The 23,893-nt window shown below is 38.5% G+C and overlaps 1 protein-coding gene across 1 annotated transcript in view; it reads left to right on the forward strand.

Annotated features, from left to right (window-relative positions):
* ADAM12 (ADAM metallopeptidase domain 12) overlaps positions 1-23,893 on the forward strand; it is a 187,449-nt gene that overhangs the window by 157,809 nt on the left and 5,747 nt on the right. Inside the window, exons 13-21 of the mRNA XM_042791292.1 lie at positions 199-288; positions 1,710-1,905; positions 9,181-9,289; positions 9,393-9,591; positions 12,042-12,119; positions 14,302-14,410; positions 17,839-17,974; positions 18,613-18,721; positions 19,220-19,402. Of these exons, the coding sequence (XP_042647226.1) occupies positions 199-288; positions 1,710-1,905; positions 9,181-9,289; positions 9,393-9,591; positions 12,042-12,119; positions 14,302-14,410; positions 17,839-17,974; positions 18,613-18,721; positions 19,220-19,402 (1,209 nt within the window). The remainder of the gene's footprint in view (positions 1-198; positions 289-1,709; positions 1,906-9,180; positions 9,290-9,392; positions 9,592-12,041; positions 12,120-14,301; positions 14,411-17,838; positions 17,975-18,612; positions 18,722-19,219; positions 19,403-23,893) is intronic.

The following is a 23,893-nucleotide window of genomic DNA, read 5'->3' on the forward strand; positions in this document are numbered from 1 at the left end:
ATGGCTTCTCTGGTTTTACTACAATTATTGTGCTTGTTGAAACTAAAGACAGACAAGACTGTTTGGATCAAGTTGTAGAATTTCATGCATAATTCATTATCTCATGCCTCGCTTTTCTTGGCAGAGCTATAGGCAGCCTCTTGATTTACAGCTCATTGTGACTGAAAGTTGTCTGCTCTAAATTTATCCTCCATCTAGGAATGTACCAACCGGTGCTGCAATGCAACTACCTGTACTTTGAAACCAGGAGCGGTGTGTGCACATGGACTTTGCTGCGAAGACTGCCAGGTGAACCAATGGAAACATTTCTTACCTCTGTGGGGTGGGCAGAATTCCACAGTCTTCCCAACTGCAGATCAGTAAGCAGGGATGGACAACAAGCAAGTTGGTATCGTTAAGCATTAAGACACTTGCATTTCATGTAAGCAATTAAAAATACTCTCAAATTGTAACAGTTCCTTCCTGCAGAAGGAGCAGATCAACAGACTTTTCTAATGGTGTCTGTGCTATTCATAGCCACTTCATTTGCTCAAGCAAAACGTCTTCTTTTTCATGAACTTTTGTATGCTTTGATTTTTTTTTTTTTTCATGCTTATATGGAGGTTGTGCTCTGGCAAGCAGTCGTTAAATGCTGGACCCTCTTTTTATGGGAAAACTCTTAAAATACTAATTCTGTCAGCAGCATATATATATATTTCTAATGGCAGATCATCAGCTCCTGTGGACTCCTAACATACTATAAAAAGCCAGCTTGCTGCAGGCATTCACCTTCTTGAATTCTCAGACTATCTCTTGCATATGGGCTAATAAAGCATTCAGCAAGTTTCCATTGTCTGTGGCAACCATCTGCCTAAAAGTTCAGTGGCAGCAAGCTATCAAAGCAGCTAGCAAATGCTTGTCAGCAAAATCAATCTTCATGTCTTTTTGCTTTTTACCAAAGGCGCTGTGGCATGCAGTTAAAAATCAGTGCTGCTCCCAGAGCGCACCCCTCTTCTGTGGTGGTTGTCAATAAGTGAATGTTCAGATTGCCATTTTCCACCTTTAACTACTAGTTGCCTTCAGCTCTGAAAAAAAAAAAAAAAAAAAAAAAAGTAAGTTATCCAGGGAAATCAGGACAGGAACAGTTATCTGAACTAGTTGTATAAATAAGTTGAAGACCTAGATGCCCATGACAGAGCGACACTTCCATGAGGAGATGCACCTCCATCCCAGGGAGCTGAATCCGGAGTCAGGCGGGCTGGTGGCTTCATGAGCCGTAACATAACAAATAACATGTTTTGTGTTCAGCTGGTGCCCTGGTCACCGCTGTGTGGTTATAGCCATATGAATGAAAAGGTGTCTGGTTTGACTTGTGGTCAGTGCAGTAGAGCCCAAACTTCTTTCTGTGCCTCTGTATTTAGGTGTGATTGCAGGAGGCAGGCTGAAAACTTTGATTCATATTTGAAAACTTCACAGCAGTCTGGATTTACCTTCTGACCTGAGCCGTGTTTGCAGCTGCAACTTCAGTTTGGCCCTCCTTCCTGCCAAACCCCTCGCAACCTGTGTCAAATAAATGTATTTAAAGAGCTGTGTAATCCTTAAACTGTCCTCTGTGGTCAGTTGGTGCAGAGCCAGTGGAAAAAGCTGTTCATGCACTGCATGGGTTATACCACTGCATAACTCTTATTGATTGGAATTACAGCAGTTGAGGGGTTTTGTTTGTTTTGCAGTTAAAACCAGCGGGGATTTCTTGCAGAGAGTCAAGTAATTCCTGTGATCTGCCCGAGTTTTGCACAGGAGCCAGCCCTCACTGCCCGGCTAACGTGTACCTGCACGACGGGCACGCGTGCCACAGGGTGGACGGCTATTGCTACAACGGGATATGCCAGACCCACGAGCAGCAGTGTATCACCCTCTGGGGCCAAGGTGAGATTGAGAACCAGGAGGTCTGTTTGTGAGGTAGATTTGGGGGGGAAAAAAAAAAAAAAAAAAAAAAGTGTGATTTGGAGGAATTTTATACGCTACCAATCTGTATCTATTCTTTTCTGAAATGGCAAACTGAATAATGAGGGAATCATTTTGTGATTCATTTTATCCTTGATTTGCAGTCATGTTCGTTTCTTGCAGCAGGAGGTAGAGAGCAACAGTGACTAGGTTCATTCTGCAACACTGCTGCAAATGGCTCGGTGAACTTAGACAAATCTCTTAATATTGACTTTGATATGGCCTTATGTCATCCTACAAAGTGCTGAATGCTCTTGGCAAGTCAAAATCCCATCCTTATTCAGGCTGGTATGTAAGCTTCCTTTTGTGCTCTAAATTGCTCATCTGCAAAATATGTATGTATATCTACATCCCAAAACAGAGTCCAATATTTGACATTAATGTAAGATTTTTGTATCATTGTGAGTATTTTAATAATTGGTATTACCCTGTAAGCCTACCTCCTGACAGTACTCTTAGCACAGTATACACTCAAGCAGAAAGAAATTTTATTCTCCCATGGAAGTTTACTTACTTTTTGCAAAAATCTCATAGCATGAGCTCTTGGGTTATCCAAAACAGATGATATCCCAGGAAAGCCATTCACCTTTCTGTACTGTCCTGTGGCCCTTCCACTGAAACACAAGTACTAACTCAAGTACTTGTAACATATTTTTGCAAATACAAGCACTAACTCACTGGGAATAAGTCTCCTTCAGCATCTTTTCAGCACTTACCCCCTCTCTCAAATGGGACAACTATTTTTACTTCTCCTGAAGAGAAGTATTTTTTAGAGCTAGATTTATTTATTTCTTTTAAACTAACTTTTTCAGCTCCCCTAGCCTCTTTCAGTTCAATATCTCTCTGCCTTCAACTCTGTTTCAAAATTTACGTACCAATATAATGACACACAGATGTTTCCCTTGGTCTAAACCCTCATTAGAGGTCTATTGTAGTATCTATCTGTTATCTTCACAGGGACTTGGACAATTCACAATTTTTGTTTTAAAGAGCATTAAGCATCTCAGGAAATAATGCCACTGATACAAATAGCAGGTTAGCTTGGTCATGTGGGTATAAGAACATGTTAGAGTTGTTCCACACCAAAATTAAACTACCCACGTGGAACAGACCATGCATCTGATACACTCCTCCGAATCCCACTCGTGTCGTATAGTTGACATGAGCTCATGTAGGCAAGTACAATTATAGCCTCCAGTCTTAGTCATACTGGGATTTTTAATCCCCTGGATACAGAGACTTTTTCTCTTGTATAAAGCAAAATCTCCTTACGACCCAGTTTCCCATGCCATGGAAAGTTACTTGGTCAGACTGTTAAAAATTTCAGTTGCTGAGAAAAATTCAGCTAAAGGTCAGGGAGCTGAATTGCTGTATCTCCCTTGCCAGGGCTGTTTCCTAACACATCAAGTCCTCCAAACCCCCTGGGCTCCCTTAATTCTTTCTTGTCTTCCTTCTTGGGACTATTCAGTACGGGCACTGCTGTGCATGGAGTCTCCAGTGGTCAAGGCTGTGGGCGTCTGCTTCTGAGAAAGATGACTTCGCTAAGAACAGAGCTCAAACAGACTTTAACTGGAATACCCTTATTTTTCTTGGGAATACCCAAGGATAAAGATTTTGAAAGGGTTTTGAAACCACTTACATCTGGTTGGAGCATGAGCTGGCAGATGTGGGGTGGAATGGGGAGAATGCTAGGTGAGCCATGCAGTTGGAAAAATATCATGGCACAGATGAAAAAACTTTATTTCCAGCCTTCCTTGCAGCAGAGAGACTTGACACTCTAAGATGTTGTCTCTGAACTTCAGATCAAAAAGATATATTGAACCTTTTACTAAATTGTTGTAATTTATTATATATATTTTTTTTTAACCACTGCATGTTTTGGAGTGAAGGAATAGTTTTGTGCAGTTTTTTAAAAAAAAATTTTAAAAGTTCTATACTGTAAAGAAAAAACAGATCATAGTTCATTTACATTGCTTCCTTTTTTCTTCTTCCCACTAGGAGAAAGCCATGCAGTACAAAATACAGTAACTTTTCTTAAAATAATTTTCAGTATATTGAATTTCTTATCATTGTATTCTTTTGTATATCTGTCTTTATTCATCAGGTTACATATGTCCAGTAGCCCAATGATAAAAGTCAATCTTAGTACTTTTAGATCTAGTTAAAGAAAAATGATGAGCACTGTCAGAGCTTGTTTACGTTAGGCTGAGCAACAGGGACCTGTTTCCAGAAAAAAGTACTTGCATTTCCTTGGGGTTTTTTTGTTACTTTCAGCAGATACATTTGAATCAAATAGAGGAATATTTTTTGCTATTCCCTGTCCGCAATAGCATGGAAAGCTTGGTGTGGAAGAGGGGAGGAGCACCTGGGGAACAGTCTCTGAAAATAGCCATTAATTCCTCTTAAAGACCAAGTTCATTCCAGTCTGCTCCCAGAACACACACATTCCTCTACTCTCTGTCTCACATTAATTCATGTCATTTTTATCCTTAAGGAGAAATGTGCATGAATTGCTTGTGACCTTTTTTGTTTCATATTCAAAAATATCAGATTTCACTGATCTGACCTATTGATAGTAGTGTGACTGAAAGATACATCGATAGTAATGTATTTGTGTAATGTCTGGTACTCCATTGGCATTTTCCAGAAGCTACTAGATACAAAGATAAAGCTACTTGATAGAGAAAAATTATTGATTACCAAGGAATAGAAGATTCTCAGCTTTAGACTCATGACTTTTTCTACATTGACAAGAAAATGATTCTTTAGGGAAGAAAAGGAAATATTTGTCAGTGTGTTTTCCTACATTTCCCCAAGAGGGAAAAAAACAATGACTCTGGGGAGCCAATGGCCCTAATTATGACAGTAATTAGAACATACTTTAATCTGTTGCATAGACGTGGCAGTTCAGTCAGGAACAATCTTAATTTTAATGTCAATATTTGTTACAAAGGCCTGTCACTGGTGTAAGAGCTTTGCCATTTTTTCCAGGTACAACCCTATAGGCAAAATAGATGGGCTTCCCATCTAAGTTAGCTGACCATACCATTGTTAACCTTTTTTTTTTTTTTTTTTTTTTTTTTTTTCAAAAATACTAATTTATCCAAGCATTGGAAAGATTTTAATTCAGTAAAATAAAACTATTTTGATCATCACATATTTATGGCCAGGCCTTTTCTTTTGGAGATGTGAAAAGCATTAAGCCGTATTCTTAGAGGTAGTGAGAGCTAGCATACTCCTTAAACGCAAAAAATAACAGCTCAACCACATCTCACTCTTGCACAGACTTAACAACAGTGATCACCAAGATGAAGAGAGAGGCTAAGAGGAGCTTGTGGAAAGTTTACTTTGCATCATCAGTGCAGTAAAACAACCTTAATGAGATCTAAAATCCAGGTGCAAATCACATGACAGAGAACCGTATTTTTGTGCCTATATTTATTTATAGTTTTTTTGTAGTGCTAGTTGGCATAGCCTGAGCAACAGAACTCCAGTCTGTTACTCAAAGGTTTTTTTTCCCCTCCACACCCATAAATACTGCATATTTTTTTCTTTTTTTTTTCAATAGGTCTTGAGACATTGTTGGGTGCTGAATTGAAATAGCTTTCTTTTCTGCTTTCTGCCTGATAATGGGTGTTTCTCTGGTTTTGGAATCAGCACCATGGTCAGAAATTTCTTTTTTCAGGAGTCTGTGATGGTGTTTTCTCATTGCAGCAGGTCTTGCACTGATCTGAAATGACACAGTGTTTCTGTATTGCTTTCAAAAGCATAGAACATCTCTTTTTTTTGCAGCCTTATAGGGAAAGAAGTGGGCTCATCAATATACACATTTGGAGGAAAAAAAAGTCTCCAGGCTGACAACTGCAGTGGTGAGCTTTGACCTTCTGCAGTTTCAAACAGCTGATTTAATCCCTTGAATAAGGCTTGGCGTGGAAAGGCTGACAGGACCTTAATTACAGGGTCATGATACTATAATTATCAATAGCAGAGTGAAATAAACTCTGCTCATCCTGCTCAACGCACTTAATAACCACTGGAAATCTTTCACAAATCATTTTGCCTTTGCCTGTAGAGGTAGCAAAATAGAGAACGACAGGACTTTCTGCTGTAGTTTATATGGTGGAATCATGATAAATGGGTTTCCTCCAGAAACACAACATTACAATTCTCTTCCTTCAGCATCCTCTGCAAACCTCCTTTTAACTTGGTAGCTCCATCTGTTCAGCTTCTTACGCTCCGATATGTTTTCATCTATTAAAAAGTCCAAATATTGTGAGAAACCAGTCAGGAGAGGGAACAGCCATCTGAATCCCAAGCAACAAAGTGTGCTGGTTTGATACCAAAGACAGAAATTGAAGTTAGATTTTGGTTTCCAAGCTGCAGATGATCACTGGGTACCAGGTGTTTTCATACACAGACTGCTCTGAGCCTGGCAGGGGAACATTTTTTTGTACTCCGTGAGATCTTTTTTCTTGTCAAGTGTTATTGGTTGGAGTTAAAGCTCGCTGTCTGAGCCCTGCAAGGATGCTGCAGATGTGTTCTTCTTCCTGCAGGCTGCTTTCTATCATGTGTAGCACACTTGACTTCTACATTCAAAAAAACCAACCAAACAAAAATTGCACCAGGTGAGAGAGGAAGATAAATACCTTAAACTCTCTTAGTACTTCAGTGAGCCCTTTCTCTTTTTAACACCATTTTTTAAATAAGTCTGTGTTGGGTCATTTGCAGTCAAAGCACAGGACATGAGCATTCATTTTGCTTTTTGGCAGCTTTTGGAGCCACACACCACTCTGGGGAAAGTGTGGCTGTGCTCTGGGCTGCTGCTGCCACAGCTCCCTGGAAGCCTTCAGTCATTGCAATGATATGCTACTGGATGAACTAGTTGGGGCACAAGGCTCCTGGCCAAGAAATATCGAGACCCACAGCAATTACGTAGAACCATGGGAGGTGGAGGGGGGCTTATTCATTTGGCGAGGTAGGTCTGAGCAAATCAGTCTTTGTGGGAGAAAAGCAGTTTTACTTGGCCTCTTTCTTACAGCATGTTTTCTTCCTTCCCTTCCAAAGCTGGCATAGTATATGCACATGTTAATGTTTGTATCAAGCTGAATAGTTAATATGCCTGCCCTGGAATGATGAGGAGGAATCTACATGCCGAAAATGGAAATTTTACTTTTGCTTTTTGCACAGTGCCTTGTCTGGATGCTTTTGTTGATTTTTTGATTATTGCTTGTGGCTTAATGAAAAGAAGTGAAAGACTCCTGTGTGAATCACTTTTAATAGTTCCAGATTTGAGAAATATTCTGAACTCAGCGGGCTTGATCGTAATCTTCCAAAGAATTTCAAGCTCTTGTCCTGCTCTCCAGGGAACCAACAGCTCATATTCTGTTCCTTCTGTGCCTTTTTAGTTTTCCAGTTTCAGTATGTAAAAATGTTAGAAGGAAAAGAGGGTGCCATCTTAAGCCTCTCCAAGATTTAATATTTTGTCCTTAATAGCACTAGATTGCTGTTCAGCAGTATATAGTATTAGTCAAGCTTCTGACTGTGAAATGCAGATAATTAATTGAGGCTTTAATCTCTGAGTGATTAGTGAAAAGATCCACACTAACTGGAAGTTTTACAACCGTATTTGTATTTTCTTCTCCAGGAATTTGACCCCTTTTCTTTAAAAAAACCTTCTTCCTCTTTGAGGGCTTTCAAATGAAATCTTCAGCAATGTTTAAATAAAAGATATGTTTTTCCTACAGTTAGAGGCGTACACACTTGGAAGTAGCTCAAAACATTTGAAAAAATGTGACATTAACTCAGATATTCTGTCTCTGTTAAAGATCAGGGAACACTGTAGAAATGGTATATTTTCAGCCTTAAGGCTATCACATCATTTTCTGCCACTTCTTTTTTTTTTTTTTGGTTTGGTTGATTTATCAAAAGTAGAAATATGTACCTAGCAGATATCTGTTAAGGGTTTTAGCCAGTACATCTCCTTACCACCTTGTCTCCTCAAAGCAAGTCTACATATTGGAGTAGTTGAAATGTTGGCAATGACTTGATTGTGGTATTAGTTATCTTCATGGAAAGAAAATATGGGGTAGTAAAGGGCCCTCACAAAGGGCCTCTTAATCTTGCAAGGACCAACAGTTATTGGAAATAAAAGCCACGCTTCACAGTAGAACAAAGGGATTAAATGCTAATGCATGGACTAATTAATTGTTGCAACAGTCAAAGCAGGGAAGTAGATCATCCACCTCCTTGATGTTTCAGATGAATGCATGTATCTTCCCCTAGAAGATATTCAGTAGTTGGTCATAACCTGGGGGAAAATGGATAGCAGATTGTCCATATAAGATGTTAGAATAGATGTTCTAATAGTACATTTTAACTTTGAAAATGTAGGGATGAGTAATCTGTCTGCACAAACATTTCCAGTACTACTCCCACCAGGGAAGTTCCTTTGCTGTTAGGATATGTCTCCATCATGAAAGACTACAGTAGATAAGAACAAGATGCTGCCTGTCTTCCCAGATTCCTACTTCTACCACCATGGTAGAAACAACCCTTCTTTCAAGTCAGTCTTTCCTCTCGGGACTGGATTTACTGAGAATTAAGGTGAGGAAGGGTTCCTTCCCTCTCCCCAGTATATTACCTTGAGCTAACAGCAGCATATCCTCTTTGTCATGTCATGTGGTCATGTTTTTACAGGCATGTAGCACTCCAGTTTGCAACTGGATTTTTTCCTGGTTTCTTCTTGTTCTGAATTGCACTTAAAAAGGCCTTTCTTGAAAATTTTTTTCTTTGGCTTCCGCTCTTGGGGTCTCACTAGAATCATGTGGACTCCGGTAAAAAGAAGAGAGTTACCTTACCAGCTGGCCTTCGCCTTTCTTCACCAAACTAGATTTGGCATTTGCTAAAAGTTTTTGTGTCCTAAGAGGATTCACAAGAGGGGTATCATCTAGAGAAATTCTGAAAGAGAATGAGTTCTGCATTGTCTATTGCTCAGCATTGCCAAGAGAGACAAATAACAGTGGAAAAGCCGCACATTCAGGCTCTTCAATTAGCATGCTGATCCAGCACAACTGTTTTGTTGTGCTTCATCAATACGCAGATCACATCCTACCTTCCCCTAAAGCACCAGTGGAGCTCAAAGAAAATTATTAAAAACACCTTGTATGAGATGAAAGTTCTGATTAGGTTTTGTTTCAGGTGCGAAACCTGCTCCTGGGATCTGCTTTGAGAGAGTAAATTCTGCAGGTGATCCTTACGGCAACTGTGGCAAAGACTCCAAGAGCTCCTTTGCTAAATGTGAACCCAGGTAGGGTCTCTCCCAGCAAACACAGGAACAGATGCAAGGGTGGTGGGAGAGGGCTTATAGCATTTGAAATTATTTAACTAATCTTTGGGTTTATTTCCTGCAGAGATGCTAAATGTGGAAAAATCCAGTGTCAAGGAGGAGCAAATCGACCTGTAATTGGTACCAATGCTGTTTCCATAGAAACGAATATCCCACTTCAGGAAGGTGGCAAGATTCTGTGTCGTGGTACCCACGTGTATTTGGGTGATGACATGCCCGATCCTGGTCTTGTGCTGTCAGGAACCAAGTGTGAAGATGGAAAAGTAAGGTTCCAAAATACTCCCAAACAAGGAGAACATCTCTACCCTCATGCTGCCAAGTGTTTTGTACTAAATTGGCTGGTTTTTGCCTTGAGATTTTTTTTTCCACAAAGGAATTGTTTCTCATGCTCACACTGACTCAGAGTTTTACTCCCTTCTTTTGGCCACTGTTCTGGATTGTAGATTTGCAGATGCAATGAAAATTGCTTAAGTTTATAACTGATATTTTGAGGGCAGTCCCAAGCATCTGTCCATGTAGGCTAGAGGTTTTCTGCAAAAGAAGTACAGCAAAATACATTACAGGCTTGTTAATAAATTTCTGAGGAGTTCAAAGTATTCACTTTCCCAGTTACTATGGCATTGAAAAAATTTTTTTAGGTTTTAAAATATATTATATCTGCTGATTATGGCTCCTCCCACTTTTTTCTTTTTTTTCCTGCAGGAAAAGCTATCTATCTAGGCACTATTAGAAAAATATAAGCTCATTGATGTTCAGCCACCAAAACTGATTTTTGCAATCATATTTTGCAAACTTTGTGAAATATCTGATACGAATGTAGTCCAAATTTCAAATGGCTGTCTCATTTTTACTTTTTCTTTTGTGAGAAAAGGAACAGAAAAAAAAAGTGTGAAACAGCCATGAGTTTACAGAGGGGGAGGAATGGAAAGGAGCCCAAGAACTATTGAAATAAAGGTTTCCATACCCTCAGTGAATTACTTTCAAAAAGAAAATAAAAATAATTCTTTGATAATTTGTGGTAAATTCAAGTAAGCCTCTGAATTTCTGAATGCTTTTGAATTATGTTGGGTTATCACACTGCATTGGGAATGGGTTTAAAATACATCCCTAGTGAAACTACAGTTCTGTTACAGGAAAACAACCCTTACAATATTTCTAAGTCAATCTGTTATAAAATGTCTTTTCAAAGAAAATTCAACGCTGGGAAAGCACCCCATTATGTTTTACTAATGAGTACTTAATCTTTCTAATCTATCTAATCATACACATACACACTATAGAATACACAGGCTAATACTTAGGAAATTGTATGTTTTACTTGGAGGACATTAGTGCATTTGTATTATGGATTAAGAATATGAATTTAAATATTCTTGAGTTTTCTAAGCTGAAGATACACAATTTGAAATGCAGCCATTTTAATGTGATCAAAATTCTGTGTGCTACTGCACTATGAATATTTGAATTGTGAATACTGCTGTAATCAGACCATATTCTCTACATGCGTGCGTGTTGATGCCAATTCACTCTAATTTCCTTTCCATTTTTCCTTCTCCCCAGGGGATAAGTGCCCTGATTAAGCATCCCTGTCGTCTCCTTCAACACTATTCCCTGCTTAATGCTAATTATTGTGACTGACTTTTAGTACTGCTGAACTGAACTGCAGTTAAACATGAACAAAACTGTGCAGTGACCATTTTTCTATTTTTATTTTTGGTCAACATAGCATAGTAACATTTATTCCAGTCCTAATGTCTTTTTTTTTTTTTTTTTAAGTTTTTCAGTAATGAGAACTGGCATCTTCATCAGTCATTTGATTGTTTGATGTTATTATTAGATTGCACTAATCTTGCTTTACCCCAACTTTCAGCTATATTGGCAAAGTTTACCTATAATGACTGGAAAACAAAACAAAACAAGTTGGATTTTATTACTTTGCATATGCTATTTGTTTAGTTCCACTTCCTATAAGATTATTATTACACTTTAAATATTGTTGGTTTTTATTTGACACTAAAAAAATTGCTTAACCTGGCAAAACTCTTAGAAAGGTCTCAGTTTTGCTGCAGAACAATGATGAGCCCATATGTATCAACGACCTCAGTTAAATATTCAGGCTGTCCTGCGTCCAAGTTCTGTACTAGCATAAAAAGTATTGAACTATCAATATAAACACAATTATGTTAATTAACACCATGAGGGGACCTGAACTTTTACTTGAAGAATCATCTGCTGCTGTGAAGACATGAACGCAGCCAGCCCCGGTACATGGAAGAATCCTGCTCCGTGCATTCCTAGTCCCGAGAACATGCAAATTACTGGTTTTTAAATTGGCTTAAAAAAACCCTAAACCCCAGCAGCTCACCACAAGTTCCACTTCAGGGAAACTGAGTGTTTATTTACACAAGCTCAGCATATCAACTGAATATGAACTATGTCTGAAATTCAATATTGGCCAGAATGTTGATCGAGAGCAGAATTCGACGTCCACAGATCTGGACCTAAAAGACTTACAAAGGCCTAAGAAGAAGACACCTAATTCTGGCATCTTTATCTTTTTGTCAATATAACATCAATGCAGCGTGTGTATTGGGAAATCTTTAACTGCTAAAAGTACCACTGATGGATGAGCAGACATACAAAGAGGGACACGATGCCTTATGAGCACCAGCAGTTCTGTCCTTATTAAAACTCCTTTTCTCTTATTTTGCAGATTTGCCTTAATCGTCGGTGCCAGAATACAAGTGTTTTTGGTGTACATAAATGTGCCACAAAGTGCCATGGACGTGGAGTAAGTGTTATAGGAACAGTTTTTTTACAATCAGTCAATAAACACTGGCCAAGAAGTAATTTTATGTAATAGATTTTGGATCTATGATTGTTTGTAATATATCAGTCAAAGTCACTCCGATACCTTTTTATTATGTATTTCCATTTTCAGTGTCCCTTATATGAACTGCAAGAAATTAAATTATTTTTATTTAACAAAGAAATAATTATCAAGTAGTAATTATCTTGTTCTTATTTGACAGCTTATGATAAAAAAAAAATTGTCATCTTCAAAGTAATTTTATGTCTAACCTCCCTTCATGAAGAATTCCCATTAACATTTTAAAAAATACAGTTTCTATGTAGAAACAGAGAAGTTAATATATGCATTTGAATTGAGAGTCAAATGGAAAAGCATTTCCAAAAGTATTAAAATAAAATAAAACCATATTGGAGTGTTTCATGGTATGAAAATGGTGGACAATGAAAAATTTTATTATATCAGATAATAATATCAAAGTATTTTGAAACCTAGTTTATATTATGAAAATGTTAACTATATCAGGCTATGACTTATTAATCTTGATTTGATGATGATCCGTTTGTTTCTGTGAAAAGCTGTAGCAGCCACATTGGAAGAGCGATAGGAAATTCTCTGTCCTCTCCTGAGAAGGGATTTTAATTTGCTTTAACTTATTTTGTCCTCCTGCATTTGGAAAACTGTGCAGTGTTGATGGTGCTGCATGGTATCGTTGTGCTGGAATGGGCATCAGCTTAGACTGGCATCTTTATGTCTGCACAATGGAGACCCTCTGGTGATGGCTGAGTAGCAAAAAATGACCTTGTGGACCTGTAGATGGGAACTCCGGTAGCATTTTAATTTTTAAAATAATGCTTAACAAATTATATTTTTTATTATCTTGCTGTCTTTGAAAAATAAATCATTTTTTTTTGTTTTATTTTTGTTTTACAAGACCATAGCCAGTCTAAGCTATGTGAATGATATTTTAATACTCTGCATGCACAGCCAGTATATTCTTTCTGAACGCCTATCAGCTGACCTTGCCAGAAAAATGCATATTTGCAAACTCTTGTGAACCAACTAGTGTCTTACTCAGAAGCACATTTATTAATCTGTTGTGTGACTTCTCCATGGCAGTGGTAAATAAGTGATGATCAGTGTTAGCACAGAATTAAGGACCATATTGACAACTAACTGAGCCCAAAATCTTTATTTAAAAATCAGTTTGAGCATCTATTTATGACTGTGCCGTGTCTCTCCTCTGCAACAGAATTTTTTAGTCTGTTCATGTATTCTGTTGGTCAAGCACAGAGGTTTAGCCTCTGTATTAGTCACATAGCCACTACTTGGGTGGCCACAAAAGGAAATAAAAGGCAGCCCTTCTTTTGATGGGTGTTTGGGACCTTGGGACCTCCTGAGGAAAAAGATGTGAGTCTTCCAGCTCCTGCTCTGTGCAGCGGGAACAGGCTGCTGTTAGTGATGGACGCCAGTCCTTTGGAGCTCTCTTACTGTGCAGGGAGCATTTAGTAAATCAAGTCTTGCTAGTTGTTCCTTAACTCGGATTAAAACCACCAAAACACTGAGGACTTGTACCTTTATAGACAGTGCCGATAGGGTATCAAAGGGAGGGTTTCCTCAGCCCTGATTCCAGTTGCGTACGTTCTTCCAGCAACTGGTCCATCTTAGAGCTGGGGGATCTGAGCAGTAGAAAAATCAGTATGCAGCCTAGTGTAAGCCCTTGATGGATAGGAGTGTTCAAGTGGTCTGACAAAGCTTTACAGCCTTAACAGCATAGAGAAACTCTTGTTCCCGTGAAGGCAGAAGGAACAGAAGTTAGAAAGCAGATAATGTTGCTGCTAGAGGCAAAGAGAGAATGAGACTTAAGAGGTGTGTGATTATCCTTATATTACTGAAGTTGTCAGCTGGTGCAAGTCAAACGATTACCTGCCAACTAAATAATGCTTTTTTAGGATCCCTGTTACTTCGTGGTGTCTTGCACTCAGAGTTGCTCTATGCCATCTTAGCTGTGCCAATAGGCACACACCATTGCCTCTCTTTTCTTCCCTAAGTTTTATTTCTTTCAGATGTGTCCCTGTCTGATTAGGAGGCCTTATCAGCCAGCGCTGCGCTCAGATGTGTAGGGTAATCCTTTTCACATTAAGTCATTTGTCTTGTTTTGCAGGTCTGCAACAATAAAAAGAACTGTCACTGCGAGGCTGACTGGGCCCCCCCTTACTGCGACAAGCCGGGGTTTGGTGGCAGCGTGGACAGCGGGCCCATTAGGCAAGCGGGTCAGTAGTAATTCATGCTTTTTCTGTTGTTTCCGTGATAAAGAGTGGAACTACAAAGTGTCGTCTTGTAAGCAGTGAGCTTGCAAGACTTAGGAAATGAGTCAGTAAATCAAATGGCTTAATCCAAATGTATTGGCACCAACTTGGAAATTTAGTGAAGCAAAACCAAGGATACTGAGCACATCAATTTTCTTCATAACTAAAGGCACAGTGGTCCTGTCGTGTTCTTTTCCTTGTCTTCCTTGTTTTTTTGTGGTGTTTTTGTTTTTTTTTTTTTTTTTTTCAAGATATGTGGTCAAGTTTAGTAGCTGACTGCAATAGATAGGAAATGGTATTAATTTAAGCCGAGGATGAGGAGCTAACTCCCACACTTGTGCTAATCCTGTTGCCATGGTAGATGAATGTTACAGTACTCTTGGATTCACCTTGAGATATGCCAAGCTCCAGTGTTCTCCAGAAATACTTTATTGTACACACAAACTGCTCCTATAGTTATGTGTCTAGTAAAGAGTAGATATTACAATGATTATAAATGCAAAATTATTGCATAATTGAAAATTAGAAATATATTTTACATTGTTCTTCTAAGGAGGATCTTTTGCATTGTGGAAAACAGTAGATTTCTGACCGTACCAGATTAAAACTACATTTTATAGATAGCTTCCACACATTTACCAGAAGATGCCCTTACATATGATAGTAGTAGGAGACGTGCATTTTCTGTAATTTGTATTTCAATTTCCTCTTGTTCAGTCTGCAGAATATTGGCTATAGTATCTTACTTCACCTTTGGCCAACCTCTGAAAGAATTATTTCTGCACGTTGTGAATTTTATAGGATTTGATAATAATCTCATGCCGATTTTTCTCCAGAGTACTGTAACTTCAGTGACTTCCACAGAGATGTTTCTGATTTATGCCTGAGTACGTGACAAGACAAGCAGTCTACTCACATGCACATATATAAACTAAAACTTGCTTGGAAATGATCTGCATGTTTTCATATGACTAATACTATTCAAAACCAAAATGGATTGTATCCCCTACATGCCAGACCCTGCAGTGACTTGTAATACTGGATTTATGACATCACAGTCATTTCTATGACAAAGCTCAATATTATGACTTCACTGTTGAAAGATCTTTTTTTAAAATACCTACCAGTCAGTAATATAACAAAGAAACTGTGCTCAGGCACTGAACAAGTGTGATTACTTCTGTGTTAAATATTTTCTTTTAAGATTTGCTCTAAAGCATTATAGTCCTGTTTCAGCTTACCTGAAAGCTAAGTATCTAGGGACCTACAAAATGTATTATAATAGCATGCTGCATAGGCAGTGTTAACTGGAGAAGACAAATATAGGACATCTTTGATAAGTCTAGCATTTTGTGTTTTGGAAGCCAACACTCAAATTAACAGGAAAATTGTTTTAACAATGGTTTAATATAGTGTGGTAGTTTCACCATTTTTCTCAAAAGACAGTGCTACATTCAATAATACTGGGAATAAAAAAATATGGAAATTGCTAGAGGACCTAATTTCCTATTGCTGACACTTGGATTTAAATATGAACACTTGATGGGGTGGTTTGGATTATGATCTGAGTAGTTTGCACATCTCTAAATCAAATTACAGAAGGATTAGTTCAATAAAATACTTTCATCTTAGTCAAACAAGGCACATGTTCTCATTAGTATTTAGTAACCGATTTTACCCAGCTGATTTAGAATAAACCTATGTGTTTGACAGTCTATATTTTTCTTACAAAGAAGTCTCAAGTATTTAATTGTTAGGTAGACAAGTTAATTAATTTAAATTGCATAATCTTACCTTATTAATTTTATTAATCTTTTAGAGGTGGTAAGAGATTTATTATTCTGCAGTGCTCTAAGGTAAAAAGCGCAGCACTTCATGCCCCATCGAGCCCCACGTGTAGTTTGTTCCGTCAGCGTTGCTGACTCTGTTCACCAGCATCCCAGTGAGTTTAGGCCAGTAGATGAGAGCCAGCTGGCTGAAAAATCAGTCAGGGTAAGACTGCGACAGTGATGACAGGTTACCAGAGCAAAGATTAAAGATTCTCCCACTGTGGGAGTGTGCGGTTTTTAGGTCAGCAGTCCTGAAGAAATAGCAGCATCCTCTCTTCCAGGCAATGATCATATCACATATCCACAACAATCAGAGCTGCTGCTTACCTCTTCCTAAAAATCATAGAATCATTTACATTGGAAAAAAGACCTTTAAGATCATTGAGTCCAACTATTAAACTAACACTGCCAATGCCACCACTAAACCACATCCCTAAGTACCACATCTACATGTCTTAAATACCTCCAGGGGTGGTGACTCAACCGCTCCTTGGGCAGCCTGTTCCAATGCTTGACAACTCTTTCAGTGAAGAAGTTTTTCCTAATATCCAGCCTAAACCTCTCCTGGAACAACTTGAGGCCATTTCCTCTTGTCCTAGCACTTGTTATCTGGAAGAAGAGACTGACACCCACTTCTCTACAACCTCCTTTCAGGGAGTTGCTGATACAAGCCATCTAGTCAGGGTTCATCTCACCATTGTGCCTCACTTAGGGCCCAGCAAGGTACTTAAAGCCGCTTAAAGTACTAGGAAAAAAAAAAAAAAAAAAAGCTGAAAACTGGAATGAGTTCAGAAGGCTGCAGTACCTTGCTGAGCAGAAGATGCCTGTGAGAGCACACAGCATCGTTGATGAAGGCTTCCCTTCAGCTCCTTGCTTGCCTCCAGATTGGACTTGACAACCATCTGGGCTGGACCACAACAGTCCAGATTTCAGAGTGTTTGCCCAGTGATAAATCACCATGAAGCCTTTAAAAACTGGAGCTAGGGCCACTGCTTATGTTTGAGGGACAGAATATTTAAAAGTTTGCGCTTTACCAAACCACGATCCAGGCATTTCTGTCCCTTTTCTCTCCCTCTCAGCCATGTCTCCCTACCACACCTGGCAGCAGGCAGCCCATGAAGAAGGTGCCCGTGGGCATTGACACAGCCATCGCCCTGTGGTTGTCTGGATGAGGCCAACAGCCCGTACACCTTCTGGCCCCACTGGCAGGTGACAACCTAAGCAGGACCTGACCATAGGTCCAGAGAGAGTATGTAGAGATGTTCATGTTTGGACTCAGATACCTGACTAGAATGGAGTAGAATAATTCAAATGGAAGAGACCTACAGCATGATTTTCAACCATTTTTTCCCCCGATCTTAAATGACTTTTACATAGGCCAAAATTCAAGCGTCAGGCTAGAAAAAAATAAAGAGTTTATTAGTTTTTCATTCACAATTTATTCAGTTCACCTCCATTGCAGTTAGAAATCCAGGCCAGGCAGCAATGTCCTGCTCCATATACACAACACATTTCAATAAAGATGGGTTTTGGTAGAAGATAACTCAATGTGTTTTGTTGCAGATAATAAGAGTTTAACCATAGGAGTGTTGATAACCATTCTGTGCCTTATCTTTGCTGGATCCGTCATGTATCTGAAGAGGAAGACTTTCATGAGATGGTTGTTTACAAGTAAAAAAACAACAATAGAGAAACTAAGGTATGATTGTTTTCCCTAATTATACTCTAATAGACATTAGTAGAAAGTAGCTGTAAACATGGCAGCTCTCATCTTGACATTTATCACAAAACAGTGTGAATATGTCACAAAGATCCAGCCTTAACAAAAATATTCACCAAGTATTAACAGCAATGTTTTCCCAGGTTTACTTTAGTTTTATTGATTGCCAGTAAATAAAGTAGGTTTTGGTTTGACTATATACCTCTTCTCTTCTGTGATAAAAAATTAAGAACTGAAGGAATTATTTCCTTTATTTTCATTTGCTTGAAATAGTTTCATTACATTGCATGGCCCTTTATCTAAACTCAGTCGAGTGAGCTCAAACTTTCATATTTGAGGTCATTACTGTTTAAATGCTAGATTCATTAGGATAGTCTCTTGGGTGTTACAAAGCTGCATTTCCACAGATTGCAGAAGCTAATTTAACAGACTACTGGTTTCCAAAAAATCAATATTTATTTTTATTCTTGCAGGAGCGCTAGACAATTTTTACTTTCCTTGTTTACTATGAAAAGTCAGAAAGTCCTTGCAAAATCTCATTCTGAAAAGAGGCTACTGTTTACAAAAATGTTATAAAGCAGAATGTTGTGTTCGATAAATATATGTTTGCTTTGCAGATCTGTAAGTCCAGCAAGACCTTCCAGTTCATCTGACCCTAACCATGTTCATACCACATCTCTCAGTAAAAATCTCATCATGAAGCCACAAAATACAAACATACAAAAAGTGAGTCCCTAAATAACGGTTGTTTGGGGGTTTTTTGTTTGTTTGTTTGTTTTTTTTTTAAAAAAAAAAAAAAAGACAACCCCCCTCATATTATATGTTTTGGATGTCATTTAAGTAATTTATTGTAACACAATTATTACATGATCTTAATATCATGTAGAACTAACAACATGCAAAATGGGAAATGATGTAGGCATCAAAATACATTTATGGCTTCCAAGTTTTAAACAGGTGGCAATGTCAAGTGCAGAAAAGAAATAGTTTCATCTCCAGGATAGAGCCAGACAGCTTATACCACAGTACTACATCTGAACAGTGAAGGATTAGTGTTTGAGTAGGACTCTGGAAGCTGTTAATCGCTTCTCTGGTTGCAGAGGTGTTGAAGGTAGCTGAAAGCAGAGTAGAAGAGAAAAGCAAGTGAATAACACAGATTTTAAAGCAGCAATGCTTATGTCACTGTTGAAGTTTATAACTTTTTGGTTGGGGTTGTTTCTATAGAGAGATGGTCCAAGAAGACCGCTGCCATATCAGATCATTGACATTAGTAACCCTGTGAAGACACACGATTTGCCACAATTAAAAACACCGCAGCGAGTCCTACCACCACTTCCCCAGCTGCCATGTCACCAAGCTGTGCCTGAAAGACCCTTGCCAGCTAACCCTTCGCTGAGGTTTGCCCAGGTAATCATTAATTTTCTTTAAGCTTCTCTTCTGTTTAATAATTAGCATGTGAGAATCTGCATATGGTGAAGAGGGATTAAGTGTTTTCTCGTCTTTCGTATTGGCCTTTTCCAGTAGTATTTTCTTTGTATTTTGTACACATTTAGAAATACAGTGTAGATATGTTGGTTTATGCCAACTGAGGCTGTGATCCTAAACTCTCTCTTCACCACCCAAAAGACACAACAGTATAAACAAGCTCCATATTACAGACAAACAGGCTCATTTTGCCAGCTGCCCAACCAGAGGGGAAACTCTATGGTTTGTTAGCAAGGTGCCAAATACAGTGATAGAGTTTAGGAAGTCAAGCTGCAGATGTCTAGTGCAAGAGCAAAAGGTATATTAGCTTGATGTGCTTCTGTTCTGCCAAGGGGTATATGAATTGCATTATTTTTTTTCCAGAGATCTTTCCAGATCTGAAAAGTAGACTTGTAATTACCCATACTATTTCATCTAGATGTACCTTTCATTGCAATGTTTAACTAGAACTGGTAACTCTTTGTTTTGTAATAAGATGCATCTCAAGGCAATATTCGGGGTAAATGAGGTTGTCTGTGCAGTTGCCTGTATTAAATTGTCCCTTTTCTTGTCACTGGTTTCTCTCTATTGGTTGCATTTGTAGTGTGACTGTGTCTAAGCAAAGAAATCAGGCACCCAGCTATTTCTGTTTTGTAGGCATTGTGCTATTCTGGATACAGTACAAGATTAAAAAGAAGTGAATGTCGTTATCACCAAGCTATCTTAAATGAGTGTCAGACTGATTTGGATGCACGTACTGCAAATCCCTACTCAAATAGCTGTGTCTTGAGTGCCTGTGCCTATCTGAACCTAGCTAGGCTGTCCAAGGACAGAGCACCTTCTTCCTGCAGCAGCCTCGTGAGCTACTCCGACCCACTTTCCCAGTGATTTATAGGTGGAGATGGCCATGAGAAACAGTTGCTGACGTGCAGTGCTTTGAAAAGTAGCTGTAAAAATAACACAGAAACAAAAAGGGATGAGACAGTGTTGAGCTGCCATGGCACAGGGTGTACACATTATGACAGCAAAAACATTTCTCTAGTTTTAATTTTGTCTAAGTCTGAACATTGAATCACTCAACTTAGACCAAATTCTACAATTGTGGCCAGTTTATTAAATGCTTTCAAAGTATTTAAGCTTTTTATTCTTCCATTTTCCATCTTGCTAGTCATTTATTTTCCTTTTCAGGGGAATGGGAAATACCAATTCTTTCCAAAATCAATTTTATAGGAAAACTGAAGTAGCATTGGTTTCTGTTGCTTTTGTCTTTAGCTCCAGTGGTTTCATTGTCTATTTTCTTGCATTCCTTAAAACATTCTGCATATTTTACAGTAGTCAGAGTTAAGATTTTAAGTGGAAGTACTTTTCTATTTCTTAATCAAATGGTTCCATAAAAAAAAAAAAAAAAAAGAAGAAGAAATAACTTCTATTTCTTCTTATCTAGAAACTTATAAGCTTACGGTTTCCCACTATGAAAAAGACAGATGGAGAAAAGGCTTTCCAAGAAAAAGTAACTATTTCTCATTCTAATGGTGCATCCATATCTGACCCAGCCTGTCATCACACATCAAAGCAGCACAATGCACTACTCCAATTCATGTTCCTACATGACCCCCCCTTCAAATCCCACATAAAACATAAGGTAGAACACCACATCTCTACTACTACTATCATTACCAAACACTGACAGATCTGAAACTGCCAAAAAGCTTTTCAGTTTGGCAGCTCAAATTAATTGCAACAGTTCCTCCATCAAGCAAAATATCTCTGCTTTCAATTTTCAGTTGCTGTGTGAAACAGAAGTAAAACAAACAGGAAATCAACTCAAGGCAACCTGGTGAATAAGCACGAGTGGCTTCTTTCAAAATTATGTCCATAACCTCAATTCAAGATTGTCAGAAATAGCTACTTTTTATATACTAGGGACGCAGAAAACACTGTATGAGAAGAAAATCTTTTCTTCTGAAGTTAACGATTTGACTCACTCAAAGCTTGGAAGAAGTATATTAACTTGAGAGTAGTTTTGGTTTAGTTTATATAGATAGTACTTAATGTCTTGCTTCAGCACTCTCTTGGAACTGCATCTACCAGGTCATCAAGAAGGGGCAATTTAAAAATCATTGCTACATTCATAATATCATCCAGATGCTCAGTACTGCAGTACAGTGCTGAAGAGGAGGATCTGAAACCGTTCACTGCTTCTATGGACCCACAGCTGCTGCCTCCTGCTTCTCCCTTCTGAGAGGTGTATTTAAGCACAAGCTACTTTCCTTCCACCTCTGGGCTTTGAGCAGTGGACAGCTAAGGCATAACATACTAAGTAGACTTTAAGACAACTCTTTTCTCCTCTAGTGGCCAGCGAATGGATTATTATTTTGCTATAAAATTTCCTTTCAGATGTAAATAAAATAGTAAACACCCCCCATAAAAAGCAAAACGAAACAAAACCCCAAACAACCCAACATTTAGCAAATGAACTGTTGCCAAGTTTAACATTTAACAATCTTGACTGATAAACAGCTTTCTCTCCCTTCAGATACTCTCGCAAGGCAAACATACTTTATTTACTTTATTTTACTTATTCACAGTCAATATCAATCATGGAAACAGCACAGGCTTATCCTAACCATGGGTTCAGTCCATGCATTCTGATCTGATCACTTCTCTCGGTTTTGTTACTGTTAGCATTCACTTGCTGCCTCTGATACTGTCATCTTCTTATTACCAAAATATATCTTATATTTTACAGGTCAACCTTATTACGGGAAATATAGCTTGGTATTTTTACTTTTCCCCTAGTTAAACTGAGCTGGGCTCACCTCACTGCTCATACTGCCACAATTATTCTTGCTAATACCTCTCCCTATGTCACCTCAGACTGGCTTTAGACACAGAGGGCTAACACAAATTAAGTTCTCATCTAAACAGATTGAGAAAGACACCCCTTCTCACCCAGTGCATTTCAGGCAAGCACCTTATTCCAGTTACTTATTTAAAAAAAATATATCAGTGAAAAAAAAATAAAGCTTCATGCACCTGATGTCTTTGTAGCTGCTCAGTAGGAGAATTATGTTTTTCTTCCGAGCAGAACTATAAAAAGAAATCATGTATTTAAAATAATACTTCCCCAAATACAGATAGATACTGAATGCCTTAAATGCTAAGTTGCTGGACAAAGAAAATCCATCTATAAAGTCTTTGTATTGAAGAGCTGAAGCTCTGTAGGGGGGAAAAAAAATGGGCTGGGAGGAAGAAGAGAGAGATGGAGGAGGGAAGCACAGGCATGGTGGTACTATGAGTGTGCTACGGACTTGCCAGGACATCAAAAGCTACAGCGAGTTTCCACACGTTAACATACAAAGCTGTATCAGTCTGGATTCTCTTGTGGCACATAAAGAATATAAAAGACCATACTGTAATCAGTTTGGGGGAGAGGTTTTATTTCTTCAAATATTTTTTCCTCTGCTTCTAAGAATGTATGTATTCCTGGTGACGTTTTCCAGTGCTGGCATCTCCTTTCTGTGAAGTGCTCCTCCCTTGTGCTTCATCTCCGCCATTACACATTCTCCATCTCCATTTTTATGTGAATTTGCTCTCTTTTTTTTTTTTTTCCTCTTGCTTTTACCCTTTCTTGCCAGCTTGCCACATTAGACTTTCTGTCAAGCCGCTTTGCTGCTTCCTACTTAAGGATATTAACTCAAAGGCGACATTTTTACAAGCTCTGGGAAGAAAAAAAAAAAAAGAAAAAAAAAAAAAAAAAGAAATCAGGTGTTGGGCTTGTGTACCCATCAGAGTTATGTTTATAGAATAACTTATATTTCAACATATTTCCTCACATAGTTGTTTCTTCTGGAATAAGAGGGCCTAAAGAATTAGTTTGGTTTAGGCATCAAAGATTATCTTGATGCTCACTCCACAGCTGAAGAACTGTTCTAGATCAGCACATATGGATTAGCCATTTCAGCCAGCTTTCCCTGCAAAAACAGGGGGGGAAAGCAACTGATAGAGTCCCATCAGTACTTAGCTGCTCTGAGCTTCTCAGAAAGTCAATCTTCCCCTACTATCAGGTGTTGCAGGTGATTAGACATAGGACACAGCTAATATGAACTAATCAACGAGGACAGTTCTCCTCTCTCTTTGTTCATTCATCCTTACCAGATCTTAAGCTCTTCAGACCTTTGTTTCTCTAGATTGCTGAGCCTGGATCGGTTCCTCTTCCCAATTATGGAACTTCAGCATTCTGCCAGCTGAAGAGTAAATACAAATCATGCAATAACAATTAGGGACTGATCAAGCAAACAGCTGAATGCTCATGTGATCAGACTAATTCATGTGATTAATCATGTAAAAGTATTTGAGGGACTCAAGGGAATAAAGGCTTTATGGTGTTCAGAGATGTATTTGGGTTTTGCTGGCTTTATGATGCTGATGTTT

Source organism: Tyto alba, unplaced genomic scaffold, assembly GCF_018691265.1.
Source record: "Tyto alba isolate M040663 unplaced genomic scaffold, T.alba_DEE_v4.0 Super-Scaffold_1, whole genome shotgun sequence".
NCBI lineage: Eukaryota > Metazoa > Chordata > Aves > Strigiformes > Tytonidae > Tyto > Tyto alba.